The sequence below is a fragment of the Mobula hypostoma genome, chromosome 3, assembly GCF_963921235.1.
Source record: "Mobula hypostoma chromosome 3, sMobHyp1.1, whole genome shotgun sequence".
Lineage (NCBI taxonomy): Eukaryota > Metazoa > Chordata > Chondrichthyes > Myliobatiformes > Myliobatidae > Mobula > Mobula hypostoma.
In genome coordinates this window covers 69,234,490-69,248,026 of record NC_086099.1, presented here as the reverse complement: position 1 = coordinate 69,248,026, position 13,537 = coordinate 69,234,490, and the positions used below count along the sequence as shown (strand labels likewise).

The following is a 13,537-nucleotide window of genomic DNA, read 5'->3' as shown; positions in this document are numbered from 1 at the left end:
TATTACTTGTTGAGTTCTGTCTTGTTCTGCCAGGCATTGCAAGTATGCTATACTAGAACATGTGGTGACACTTATGGGCTGCCTCCAGCACATCTGTTGTTCATGCAAAAGGTGCATTTCACTGTATATTTCCATGTACACATGATAAATAAATCTGAATATGAGTTTGAAAGCCATTTCAACTCAATAAATGCTTAAGAGAGGACAGGGATCTATGAGCCAATGTAAAGAGATGGGACTAGATTGTTGGGCAACACAGTGTGTATGAACAAGTTGGGCTGAAGAGCTTGGTTTTCTAAAATGGTGGCTCCGAGAGAGAGAGAGAGAGAGAGTTGCATAAACTTACATTTCCTTTGTACGTGTAAAATTTGTCAACCAAACAGAGGAAACCCACACAGTCATTGGGAGAATGTACAAACTTGTTACAAACCGCGGTGGGAATTCAGCTTGGGTCGCTGCACAGTAAAGTGTTATGATAACCACTAGGCTACCGTGCCTATTTACTTATCAGATCAATCTGATAGATCAAGGCAGACCAAGAGGGTTAATATCTTACTATTGTATTCACAAAGTATATCATTTGTGACTTCAAAATGTGCATTCTCAATGCTTTTGGATGCACTAGCCTTGGATTCCAAACACTTCTGTTTTCTTCCTCCTCACTGATGGTCTGTGAATCGGTCAATGTACTAATTGCCTCCTGGTAGACAGCTATGCACCATTGATTTCTAAATGGGGTGATCTAGTGCACTGTGCTTGTAAAAAAAAAGAGACGTCTTGCCAAAGGGTCTCGGCCCAAAACGTCAAGTGTACTCTTTTCCATAGTTGCTGCCTGGCCTGCTGAGTTCCTCCAGCATTTTGTGTCTGTTGCTTGGATTTCCAGCATCTGCAGATTTTCTCTTACTTATGATGTATAAAACATTTTATTAATGAAGGAGAAACCAAAATAGCATACCTTCTAATCCTCACTATCCCTCCAAAGAAATGTCTGCACATGCATCAACGTTGATGGATTTGAAAATACATTGCGTTTAGGAGGAACATTGGGAATGTGTAGATTTGATTATGCAAAATTTACAGTGTCAGAGGAATGTAGAAAATTATATACTTGTTTTCTTCAATGAATGATCTTACCCCAGCAAACAAACAATGTCTCTGTTACCTTGTCACCCTGATATCACACTGGCAATGCAACATGATACTACATTTGTATTATACAACTTAAATAATTGTTAGAGATTAAAAGAGGCAGTGATGCCCACTCATTATTAATTAGAGCAGATAAATGAGATTCAGAAACATAAAACTTGTTAATGCACTCTGTGCTAAAATTGACCTCTGATGAAAGCTTGTATTACAGGTATTTGGCCGATCCACTAATAGTATTAAAAAAGGCAAAAGAAGAACCTCCTTTTGTCCTCCTGGAAACTCAATTAAAAGCAAAGGACTTTCAATAACATTTCATTTGGTGCTGTAGTTGCACAATTAGGCAATAGTTCTTTTTCTTAAATTCAAATTCAAAATATACTTAGAAGTATATTTTCAGTTTCCTAAAATAATTTTTAAAATTATTACTCTTGAATCATGGAATTATTTCTAGCAGAGAGAAAATGTGATAAATTAAAATTCCTCTGAGTAATATCAACATGGTCAAATCTACAGTGAGTAATTCAAACTATACTTGTCATTTGGACACAGCCATTAAACCTGGTCAGTGTCATTTGAACATATGTAAGTTAAATGACAAATAGATGACTCATGTGCAAAGGATTTAATGGACACAGAAGACAATCTTACAGTCAATGTAATGTTTCAAACCTACATTATATGGATTGCTAAATGTAGATAGTACACCTTCTTCAAATAGAAGTTAAAAATCAAACTGAATTAAGATAAATTGGCAACTGATCCAGAAAAAGATAAGTTTATTAAAGTAGCAAGACAGTGTGACATAGAACACACGGCTAGAAAGTAGCTTAAGCAGATTCCATAGTATCATTAATAAGTGAGTTACATATTTTACCTTAGTCCCTATACACTCACAGCTCTGTGACTAGATTCTGCTCTAACTCCATCCCCAAGTTCAAAGGTGATTCCACCATAGTGGGTGGGATCTCAAACAACAATGAGACAGAGTACAGGAAGGAGATAGAGAGTCAGGTGGTACAGTGTCTAGACAGCAACCTCTCTCTCAATGTCAGCAAAACTTTGACATCAGGAAATAGAGTGGAGCACACACCCCTCTATGTTTCAAAGCCACTGAGATGGAAGTGGTTAAGAGCTCATGTTTTTGGTGCAAATATTACCAACAGCTTATCTTGTCCAACCAGATTGATGCTATGGCCAAGAAAGCACATCATTGCCTCTACTTCCTCTGAATGCTAAGGAAATTCAGTAGGTCCCCATTGACCCTCACTAACTTTTATAGATGCAACATAGAAAGCATCCAGTCCAGATGCATCACAGTTTGTCGCGGCAACTGCTCTACCCAAGAATGCAACTATGTGCAGAGTTGTCAACACAGTCAAGTCTATCATGTAAATCAGCCTCCCTTTCCCTGAGCCTGTCCATGCTTTGTACTGCCTTGGGAAGCAGCTAAAATCATCAAAAACCCCTTCTTCCCAAGTCATTCTCTCTCCTTCCCTCTTCCCTCAGACAAAATACATAAAAGCATGAAAGCACATACCACAGGTTGAGGATAAGTTTCTGTCCTGCTGTTACGACTCTTCAAGTGAGTTATTCTATGATAGAGATGACTTACAGAGTCTTAGAGCACAACAGCTCAAAAACAGGGCCTATGGTCCATCTAATCCACACCGAAATGTTATTCTGCCTAATCCCATCAACCTGTAACTGGACCATAGCTCTCCATACTTTTCTTAAATATTTCAATTGAATGTAGATTCACTGGCAGTTCATTCCACATTCGTACCACAGGTTCCCCGTAAATATTTCATCTCTCACCTTTGGTTCTAGTCTCACCTAACCTCAGCCTGCTAGTACTTATCCTATCTATAACCCCATAAATTTGTATACCTCTGTTAAATCTCTCCTCTTTTTCCAATGCTCCAGGGAAAAAAGTCCTACCTATTCAACCTTTCCCTCTAACTCAAGGCAACATCCTTGTAAATTTTCTCTGTACTTTTTCAATCTTATTGATGTCTTTTCTGCAGGTAGGTGACCAGAATTGCACACAGTGCTCCAAATTTTCCCTCACCAGCATCTTGTACATCTTCAACATAACATCCCAGCTCTTGTACTCAATGCAGCACACACAAAATGCATTATTTTTTAAAGAAATCATTCTGATTTTAATCAAGAAACCTAGCTGGAATTTTAATCAATCATCAATTTCCTGAGATTCATTAAAATAAATTGTTTGCTTTCTGATATTTATTGATCTGATGGGTTGGCTCAATCCCATCACCTGCTTGATTTTTTTTCAGAATTTTCTGTTTCTGTATTTCAGTATTTTCCTCTTATATTAGCTTTAGTGATTTTAACAGACTCTCCCGATACATGCGATTTGTCTTTTAAATACAGCTTTTGTTGTGTGTTTTCCACGTGTTTCATCTCAGTCTGCACCAACCGAATAGTATTTCAGGAGTGGTGCGCTGTATTAAAGGAGTAACTGAAAATTTACACCGCTGACCCATAGTCCGCGCCATGTTCCTGTCTTCGTATTCACTTGAATAATTCATTGACTGGAGAATTTTACTGCTTGAGTGTCCGTCTCTTTGTGCATTTCTCCCTCTTGCTCCAAGACCGTTTTTAACCAGTTGATTCGTTAACCGCAGTTAGTAGATCACTCGCCTCGAGAACGCAAAATAAATCAACATTGAAAAATGACGCCCAGTTGTTTAGAACTACAGGCTAAATAACCATAACATTACGAACGAGTATCTCATCCACCTGCTCGTGGTCTTAAGGCAAGAATTATGTTAGTCTGTGACACCGAGCTGCATTATTTTCCTGAAGCGAGTTTAACAGATTAGCCCGTTCGATTCATTCGCCACCCTGCAGCCTCCTGCCACTCACCAGTTGGATCCCTGCGTGGAGCCGCCTCACCTGGTCGCGCGCAACGCTTGCGTCTCCTGTAGCACAGGCCAGCTCTCACCTGGAGCACTTCGGCGAGTTACAGAGAACTCTTCCTGCAACCGACTATCTTTGGGGATTATGCCCATCAATTTAAGGACTTTATTGGTTCGATAAAAAGTATTACATTTTGATAATAGTTCTTTCTGCAAAGACATACTCTTTCTTAGTCGATCTGAGGTGAAGATATTGGAGAATGAAGTTACCAACCTGCCTCTTGGCTTATGAATTTATTTTCCTCTTTAATGCACTGTTCATAATTGGTAAGACTATATTACGTACTGGCTATTTTCATTTATGCAATTTTTGTACAGTAAGTTAATGGAAATATCAAATCGCATTTCTCAAATTTGGTCAGGCCAGATTCATTGCTGGTCTCAAAATATACAAAAAGAGGAAAAAAGTAGTCTGGAGAGAGAAAAATAATTTAAAGGTTTATTGTTTTCTTATATAATATTGAATTTCATTGGATAGTTTTGAGTAAGGAAACTATTTTATGCAGAAGCCATTTAAAGAACACTCACAAAATGCTGGAGGAGCTCAGCAAGTTAGACAGCATCAGTGGAGGAGAGTAAACTGTCAACGCCTTTGGCCAAGATTGATGAAGAGTTTCGGCCCGGAAACGTGGGCTTTTCATTCCTCTCCACAGATGCTGCCCGACTTGCTGAGTTCCTCCAGCATTTTCTGCATGTTGCTGAAGATTTCCAGCATCTTCAGAATCTCTTGTGGCAGATATTTAAAGTCTAATTTTTAAGCATCTTTCCAGACTTGTCATTTCAAACTTGTTTCTATCTAAAAGGGACAATAATGTTCTTTAAATCACTAAGCGCATTCCTCAGAGCAAACTTACAGAGTAGAATTAAAATGTTTCTGATGTTGCTTTTCAAGGAATTGTTTCATTGGTGGATGTTGGAGCAAATTTTTATCTTTCCAGAACACTGAAATAATTAAAATATGTGTTTTTAAGTACTACTTAATTACTGTTGCTTTATATTATAATTTGTGGGAAGTTGCCTAAAATCTAGCAATGACAGTGGAGGAATGTTCATGATTGGCATAAGTTGTAACCCAGTGTTGCTTGTGTGACAACATCAGCCTTCTGTGGTATTGTCTGAAGTGTGATAAGAAACTAGGAGGAAGAAGCTATTCAGCCCCTCGTCTACCCTCCTTCTATATGATCATTGCTGATCCATTACAACTTCCCCTTCTGTGGCAGTTCCCTGCAGCCGTCAATTCCCAAATCTACTTCCTTTTCATATACCCACAATGATCTAGCCTCCGCAACCCTCCATTTTCCCTTCCTGCTAGGTGGCAATGATAGTGGACCTACTGCCTCCAAAGACAACATGCTCTTTGACTAACACACATCAAAGTTGCTGGTGAACGCAGCAGTCCAGGCAGCATCTCTAGGAAGAGGTGCAGTCGACGTTTCAGGCCGAGACTGGCTGATTGGTCTTGCCATCACATTGGGAATCAAATGGTTAGGACAGGTTTACATGCTCTCCTCAGTTCTACTGTCAGGGTACCAACCAAAGGAGTAGAAGCATCAGGAGCCTGACTAACTGAAGCAGAAAGGTGGGAGATCGCTGCTCAGGATAATCTGTCCCAGCTACACAAAGTCATACCAGATGTAACAATCAATTACTAACACTGCACATGCAACACAATCAGGCAACTGGTTCATTCACAGTGTAGTGTGGCTTCTTCAGGACTGTTGGAAGCTGTGTATCACATCACCTTACCTACCCATTTTGACCTGGAGTATTAAATACTGCTTATTGTGGCCTTTTAATCTTCAACCAAAGTTCGTAGCAGTCCACCCACATTAAGTTACAATTTTCCTTAACAGTTAGTAAATGTTTGCCATGTGCATAAAGAGGCACATGCTGATTTGTAAGCCTGGAGGAAACCAATTCCAATGACTCTCAAAAAGGTTGACACCGTCCAGCTCAAAGCAGCCTAACATAAGGATTCACTCCTACCGTTAACAGGTAGAGTGGCTGAAGTTTGTGCCACCTAAAAAATCCTCGGTGTTTACTCATTCTGGCTACTCTGACAGCAGAGAGGAAGTGGATGAGACAGGTACAATAATAACATTTAACGGACACTTGGACAAACAGATACATGGATAGGAAAGGTTTGGAGAAGCATGGGTCAACAGGGATTAGTTTAATTGTGAATCTAGGTCGGCGTGGACACCAGTTGTATCATATTAGTTAATGAATCTGTGACTCTGAGAGAACAAGGATACCAAGTGCACCACTTCCTACAAGTTCTCGCTAAGGCAGACAGCATCCTGATTTGCAAATATTTCACCAGCCCTTCTTTTCAATGAGTTTAAATCTTGGAAATCACTACTAATAATATTACAGGAATATTTTCACCAACACAGCTCACCACTGCCTACTAGATGGCACTTCACTTAAGGAAAGGCATTTAAAGTGGCCATGCCAGTAATAACCAAATTTCAGAAAATAAATGAATTATAAATAGCCAGCCATTCCACACAGTTAAAAAAGACAAAATCATTTTCATAATCCAATTATCATATGTACTATTATCATAAGCACCACCATAAAATGTATTTTTAGTGATCATTTGGAAAGAAATAAATGAATTGTATTTTCAATAGAACTTGCTCTTGTTGGGAAGCAGTGAAAGTATCAGCAGATTAACCAATGGATGTACAGTATAATTATGCTGGCACTATTGTAACCCATTAGTCTCTTGCACAAATTGCATACGTGGGCCCAATATCTAAGATAAGCATAATCTCATTTTGGTGACCTGAAATGACTGTGTCTCACTTGCGCTGTTCCAAACCTTGGACTAAAGGTGGACTGAACTAGCTTAGTTTAACAGGATACTTATTGATAAGCTGAAAACGTGAATTAGGTTTTGACTTAGCTTAGGTTAAATGAGCTAAAAACTACCTGTGGTTTCAAAGGAAAATGCAAATGCATAAGATTACTCATTACCTCATTTTAGAAGATTAAATGAAGTTTACTGTCTTCTCATTTAACCACTTCTGGATTTGAATTGACTATCAATGGTAGAGTTTGAAAAATGGAAGTTTCCTAAGGCATTCTGAGAAAAGTGATGTGCACAAAGTGTTTCCTCTTGTAGGAAAACTGAAAATTAGGGTTTGATGTTTAACATAAAAGGATGGCACACTTAAGACAGGTTCATGGTTAAAAATAATACCCTTGTGGATGATGAGTCTTTGGAGCTTTATTCTTCAAAGAGCAGTAGAGACAGAGTCTTTGACTTTTTTAAATTCTGGGATCGATAGATAGTCATAAGACAAGACAAAGGAGCAGAAGTCGGCCATTCGGCCCATTGAGTCGGCTCTGCAGTTTTATCATGAGCTGATCCATTCTCCCAATTTAGTCCTACTCCCCCGCCTTCTCACCATAACCTTTGATGCCCTGGCTACTCAGATACCTATCAATCTCTGCCTTAAATACACCCAATGACTTGGCCTCCACTGCTGCCCGTGGCAACAAATTCCACAGATTCACCACCCCCTGACTAAAAAAATTTCTTCGCATTTCTGTTCTGAATGGGCGCCCTTCAATCCTTAAGTCATGTCCTCTCATACTAGACTCCCCCATCATGGGAAACAACTTTGCCACATCCACTCTGTCCATGCCTTTCAACATTCGAAATGTTTCTATGAGGTCTCCCCTCATTCTTCTAAACTCCAAGGAATACAGTCCAAGAGCGGACAAACGTTCTTCATATGTTAACCCTCTCATTCCCGGAATCATTTTAGTGAATCTTCTCTGTACCCTCTCCAACGTCAGCACATCCTTTCTTAAATAAGGAGACCAAAACTGCTCACGGTACTCCAAGTGAGGTCTCACCAGCGCCTTATAGAGCCTCAACATCACATCCCTGCTCCTATACTCTATTCCTCTAGAAACGATTGCCAACATTGCATTCGCCTTCTTCACTACTGACTCAACCTGGAGGTTAACCTTAAGGGTATCCTGTACGAGGACTCTAAAGTCCCGTTAAATCTCAGAACTTTGAATTCTTTCCCCATTTAAATAATAGTCTGTCTGTTTATTTCTTCTGACAAAGTGCATAACCATACACTTTCCAACATTGTATTTCATTTGCCACTTCTTTGCCCATTCTTCTCTCTGCAGACTCTCCGTTTCCTCAGCACTACTGGCCCCTCCACCTATCTTCGTATTGTCAGCAAACTTAGTCACAAAGCCATCTATTCCATAATCCAAATCGTTGATGTATAATGTAAAAAGAAGCGGCCCCAACATGGACCCCTGTGGAACACCACTGGTAACCAGCAGCCAACCAGAATAGGATCCCTTTATTCCCACTCTCTGTTTCCTGCCAATCAGCCAACGCTCTATCCACGTATGTAACTTTCCCATAACTCCATGGGCTCTTATCTTGTTAGGTAGCGTCATGTGTGGCACCTTGTAAAAGGCCTTCTGAAAATCCAAATATACAACATCCACTGCATCTCCCTTGTCTAGCCTACTGGTAATTTCCTCAAAAAATTGTGATAGGTTTGTCAGGCAGGAGTTTCCTTTAAGGAATCCATGCTGAGTTGTGCCTGTCTTGTCATATGCCTCCAGGTACTCCGTAACCTCATCCTTGACAATCAACTCCAACAACTTCCCAACCACTGATGTCAAGCTAACAGGTCTATAATTTCCTTTTTGCTTCCTTGCCCCCTTCTTAAATAGCGGAGTGACATTTGCAATCTTCCAGTCCTCCGGAACCATGCCAGAATCTATCGACTTTTGAAAGATCATTGCTAATGCCTCCGCAATCTCCACAGCTACTTCCTTCAGAACACACGGGTGCATTCCATCTGGTCTGGGAGATTTATCTACCTTTAGACTATTCAGCTTCCTGAGTACTTTCTCTGTTGTAATTGTGACTGTGCACACTTCTCTTCCCTGCCACCATTGAGTGTCCGGTATACTGCTGATGTCTTCCTCAGTGAAGACTGATGCAAAATACTCATTTACTTCCTCTGCCATCTCCTTATCTCCCATTACAATTTCTCCAGCATCATTTTCTATCGGTCCTATATCTACTCTCACCTGTCTTTTACTCTTTATATACTTGAAAAAGCTATTAGTATCCTCTTTGATATTATTTGCTAGCTTCCTTTCATAGTTGATCTTTTCCCTCTTAATGATCTTCTTAGTTTCCTTTTGTAAGGTTTTAAAAACTTCCCAATCCTCTGTCTTCCCGCTAATTTTTGCTTCTTTGTATGCCCCCTCCTTTGCTTTAACTTTGGCTTTGACTTCTCTTGTCAACCACGGTTGCATCCTTTTTCCATTTGAAAATTTCTTCTTTTTTGGAATATACCTGTCTTGCACCTTCCTCACTTCTCGCATAAACTCCAGCCACTGCTGCTCTGCCGTCTTTCCCGCCAGTGTCCCTTTCCAGTCAACTTTGGCCAGTTCCTGTCTCATGCCACTGTAATTTCCTTTACTCCACTGAAATACCGACACATCAGATTTCGGCTTCTCTTTTTCAAATTTCACAGTGAACTCAATCATGTTATGATCACTGCCTCCTAAGGGTTCCTTCACCTCAATCTCTCTAATCACCTCCGGTTCATTACACAATACTCAATCCAGTACAGCCGATCCCCCAGTGGGCTCAACAACAAGCTGTTCTAAAAAGCCATCTCGCAGACATTCTACAAATTCTCTCTCTTGAGATCCACTGCCGACCTGATTTTCCCTATCCACTCGCATTTTAAAATCCCCCACTATTATCATAACACTGCCCTTCTGACAAGCTATTTTCTGTTGTAATTTGTAGTCCACATCGCTACAGCTGTTTGGAGGCCTATAAATAACTGCCATCAGGGTCCTTTTACCCCTACGATTTTTTAGCTCAACCCATAAAGATTCTGCACCTTCCGATCCTATGTCACCTCTTTCTAATGATTTAATATCATTTCTTACCAATAAAGCCTCACCTCCCCCTCTGCCTACCTTCCTATCCTTCCGATACACCGTGTATCCTTGGACGTTCAGCTCCCAGAGATAAGCATCCTTTAGCCACGTCTCAGTGATGGCCACAATATCATACCTGCCAATCTGTAGCTGTATGACAAGATCATTCACCTTATTCCTTATGCTGCGTGCATTTAAGTATAACACCTTAAGACCAGTATTTCGTACTTTTTGCTTTGATTTCACCGCAACTTTTTTGCACTGCAACTCATCCCAATGGCTACAAATTTGCCCCATCACCTGCCTGTCTTTCCAGACATCTTTACTGCTCACTATCTTAGATTTATTTCTGTTTTCCCCTTCCTCCGCTCTGTTATTCTGGTTCCCATCCCCCTGCCAAATTAGTTTAAACCCTCCCTAACAGCTCTATTAAACTTTCCCGCCAGGATATTGGTCCCCTTCGGGTTCAGGTGTAACCTGTCCATTTTGAACAGGTCATACTTCCCCCAGAAGAGATCCTAATTATCCAAGAATCTGAAGCCCTGCCCCCTGCACCAGTCTCTCAGCCACACATTCATCTGCCTGATCCTACTACCCTTGCCCTCTCTAGCACTTGGCACAGTTAGCAATCCCGGGATTACTACCCTGGAGGCCCTGCTTCTCAGCTTCCTTCCTAATTCCTGAAAATCTCTCTTCAGGACCTCCTCCTTTGTCCTATCTATGTCATTGGTACCAACATGTACCAAGACAACTGGCTGCTCACCCTCCCCCTTTAGAATATTCTGGACCCGATCCGAGACATCCCATACCCTGACACCTGGGAGGCAACACACCATGCGGGTATCTCTATCAGGCTCACAGAATCTCCTGTCCATTCCCCTGACTATGGAATCCCCCACGACTACCGCATTCCTCTTCTCCCTCCTTCCCTCCTGCACAACAGTGCCAGGCTCAGTGCCAGAGACCCAGTCACCGTGGGCGTCCCCTGTCAGGTCATTCCCCTCAACAGCATCCAGAACAAGATATTTGTTGCTGAGGGGGACAGCCACAGGTGTGGTCTCCACTATCCGGTCATTTCCCTTCCCTCTCTGGACAGTGACCCAGTTTTCTGACCCCTGTAGCCTAGGGATGACTACCTCCCTGTAGCTCTTGTCTATCACCTCTTCGCTTTCCCTGATAAGCAGTAGGTCATCAAGCTGCAGCTCTAGAACTCTAACACGGTCTCTGAGGAGCTGCATCTCGGTGCACCTGGTGCAGATGTGGCCATCAGGGAGGCTGGAGGACTCCCAGGATTCCCACATCTGACACCCTGAACAAAGCACTAACCCTGCAGGCATGCTATCTAATTCTACAGGAATGAAATAGGAAAAATAAGTCTACTCACCCACTTACCTCGCCAAACAGACAAGCTTCTTAAACCGTTAGCTCGTACCATTAGCTGTGAAAGCCCTGCTGTTCCTGTCTGTCCGGGCCAATTTGCGAAAAGGGGGGTGGGGGGGGAGAAAAAAAGAGTTGGTGCTTTGCTCTCGCCTCCTCCTGTTTACCGCCGAAGCCTGTTGAAGCCAAAGCCCTACACTCTGCTACCGCTCACTCCACTGCCAGCTCCGACAGTTGCCCGCTGTATAGGGTGGTCTCCTTTTTAAACTCTCTGCGCTGTCCTGTTGACGTCACGTGCCTGTGCAGTCTCGTCCTTCTTGCACTCGAAGAAGTTTTTAAAAAAACTGCCTTCCTTCAGAATTCAGCTCCCACGACGCTCTGTAGTCCCGATCCAAAAGACAGCCGTTGGTAGCAACCTTCCTTTTTAAACTCTCCGCGCTTCTAATAAACAAGACTATGAAATAAATAATCTAATAAACAAGACTATGAAGGTTTATTCCAGGTAGACTGGAATGCAAAACTGAAATTACCTTTGAGCATGGCTGATTGTCACCTCAACTTTGAGTTCTAAGTGGTGTGAGCAGCTTGAGGGACTGAGTGGTTTGGTCCTGTTGCTAACTCTTATGTTTGTATAGTTAAAGACTAGGAAGATACTATTTTCGTGGGGCAGAAATGAGTTTTAATCTCACCAGGACAGATTGGAAATCTGAATTTAATTACTTTGAAATTAAAAGCTAATTACTATGAAATTACTGCACACTATTTTATTCACTTATGTTTTTCAGGGAAGGCAAATCTGCCATTCTAATTAGGTTTAGACCATAAGGCCGTAAGGCACAGGAGCAGAATTAGGCCACTTGCCCATAGAGTCTGCTCTGCCATTCCATCATGGCTGATTTGTTTTCCCTCTCAACCCCATTCTCCTGTTTTCTCTCTGTAGTGTAACCTTTGATGCCCTGGCTAACCAAGAACCTATCAACCTTTGCCTTAAATATACCCAATAATGTGGCCTCCACAGCCGATTAATTCAACTCCCTATTCAATGAATTCACCACCCTATGCTAAAAAAAAATTCCTTCTCATCACTGCTGTAAATGGATGTCCCTCTATTCTGAGGCTGTGCCCTCTGGTCTTTGGCTCATCCACTGTAGGAAACATCCTCTCCACATCTGCTCTATCTAGGGCCTTCAATATTCAACAAGTTTCAATGGCACACTACCTCATTTTCTTTAACTCCCTTGAGTACAGGCCTGGAGCCTTCAAATGCTCCTCATATGTTAACCCTTTCATTCCTGGAATCATTTTTGTGAACCTCCTGTAGACACCCTCCAAAACCAACATATCTTTTTTTGGCAAGGGGCCCACAACAGCTCACAATACTCCAAGTGCAGGGTAACCAATACCTTATCAAGACTCAGCATCCCACTTTGCTCTTATATTCTCGTCCTCTCGAAATGAGTGCTAACTGTGCACTTGCCTTCTCTACCACTGACTCAAACTGCAAGTTAAACTTTAGGGAATTCTGCACAAGGTCTCCCAAGACCTTTTGTGTTAGGTTTTGTAATTCCAAAACATAGAGATTCATTGAAAGGAAAACATAGAGCTGGGAATAACCCATCTACGTTCTTAGTTTTACTTTTTTTACTTTGTGAGGTGTGCGCATATGATGTGGTGGCATGATGACGTATGCCATTCATGTACTATTATATATAACCCATAATGAATTATCTAAACAAAGAATGCTTAATCAAATAATATATTTACAATATTACTCAAATATTACTGAAATATTAAATACACACTTTGCACATCTTAATTTTCTCGCTGATTAGAAAATAATCTACACCTTTATTCCTTCTACCAAAGTGCAGGACCATACACTTCCCTATACTATATTACAGCTGCCACTTATATGCCCATTCTCTCAATCTGTCCAAGTCCTTCTGCAGACTCCCTGCTTCCTCAACACTGCCTGACCCTCCACCTACTTTTGTATCGTTTGCCCAAAGCCATTAATTTCCGTCATTCAAATCATTGACAAATATGATAAAAGCAGTGGTTCCAGTACCTTGTGGAACACCACTAGTAACCAGCAGACAAACAGAGTAGGCCCC

The 13,537-nt window shown here is 41.3% G+C and overlaps 1 protein-coding gene across 1 annotated transcript in view; it reads left to right on the top strand.

The window, feature by feature from the left end:
* The first annotated feature begins 1,646 nt into the window (after window positions 1–1,646).
* chrna9a (cholinergic receptor, nicotinic, alpha 9a) overlaps window positions 1,647–13,537 on the top strand; it is a 38,632-nt gene continuing 26,741 nt past the window's right edge. Inside the window, exon 1 of the mRNA XM_063042457.1 lies at window positions 1,647–1,731. Coding sequence (XP_062898527.1) covers window positions 1,647–1,731 — 85 coding nt within the window. The remainder of the gene's footprint in view (window positions 1,732–13,537) is intronic.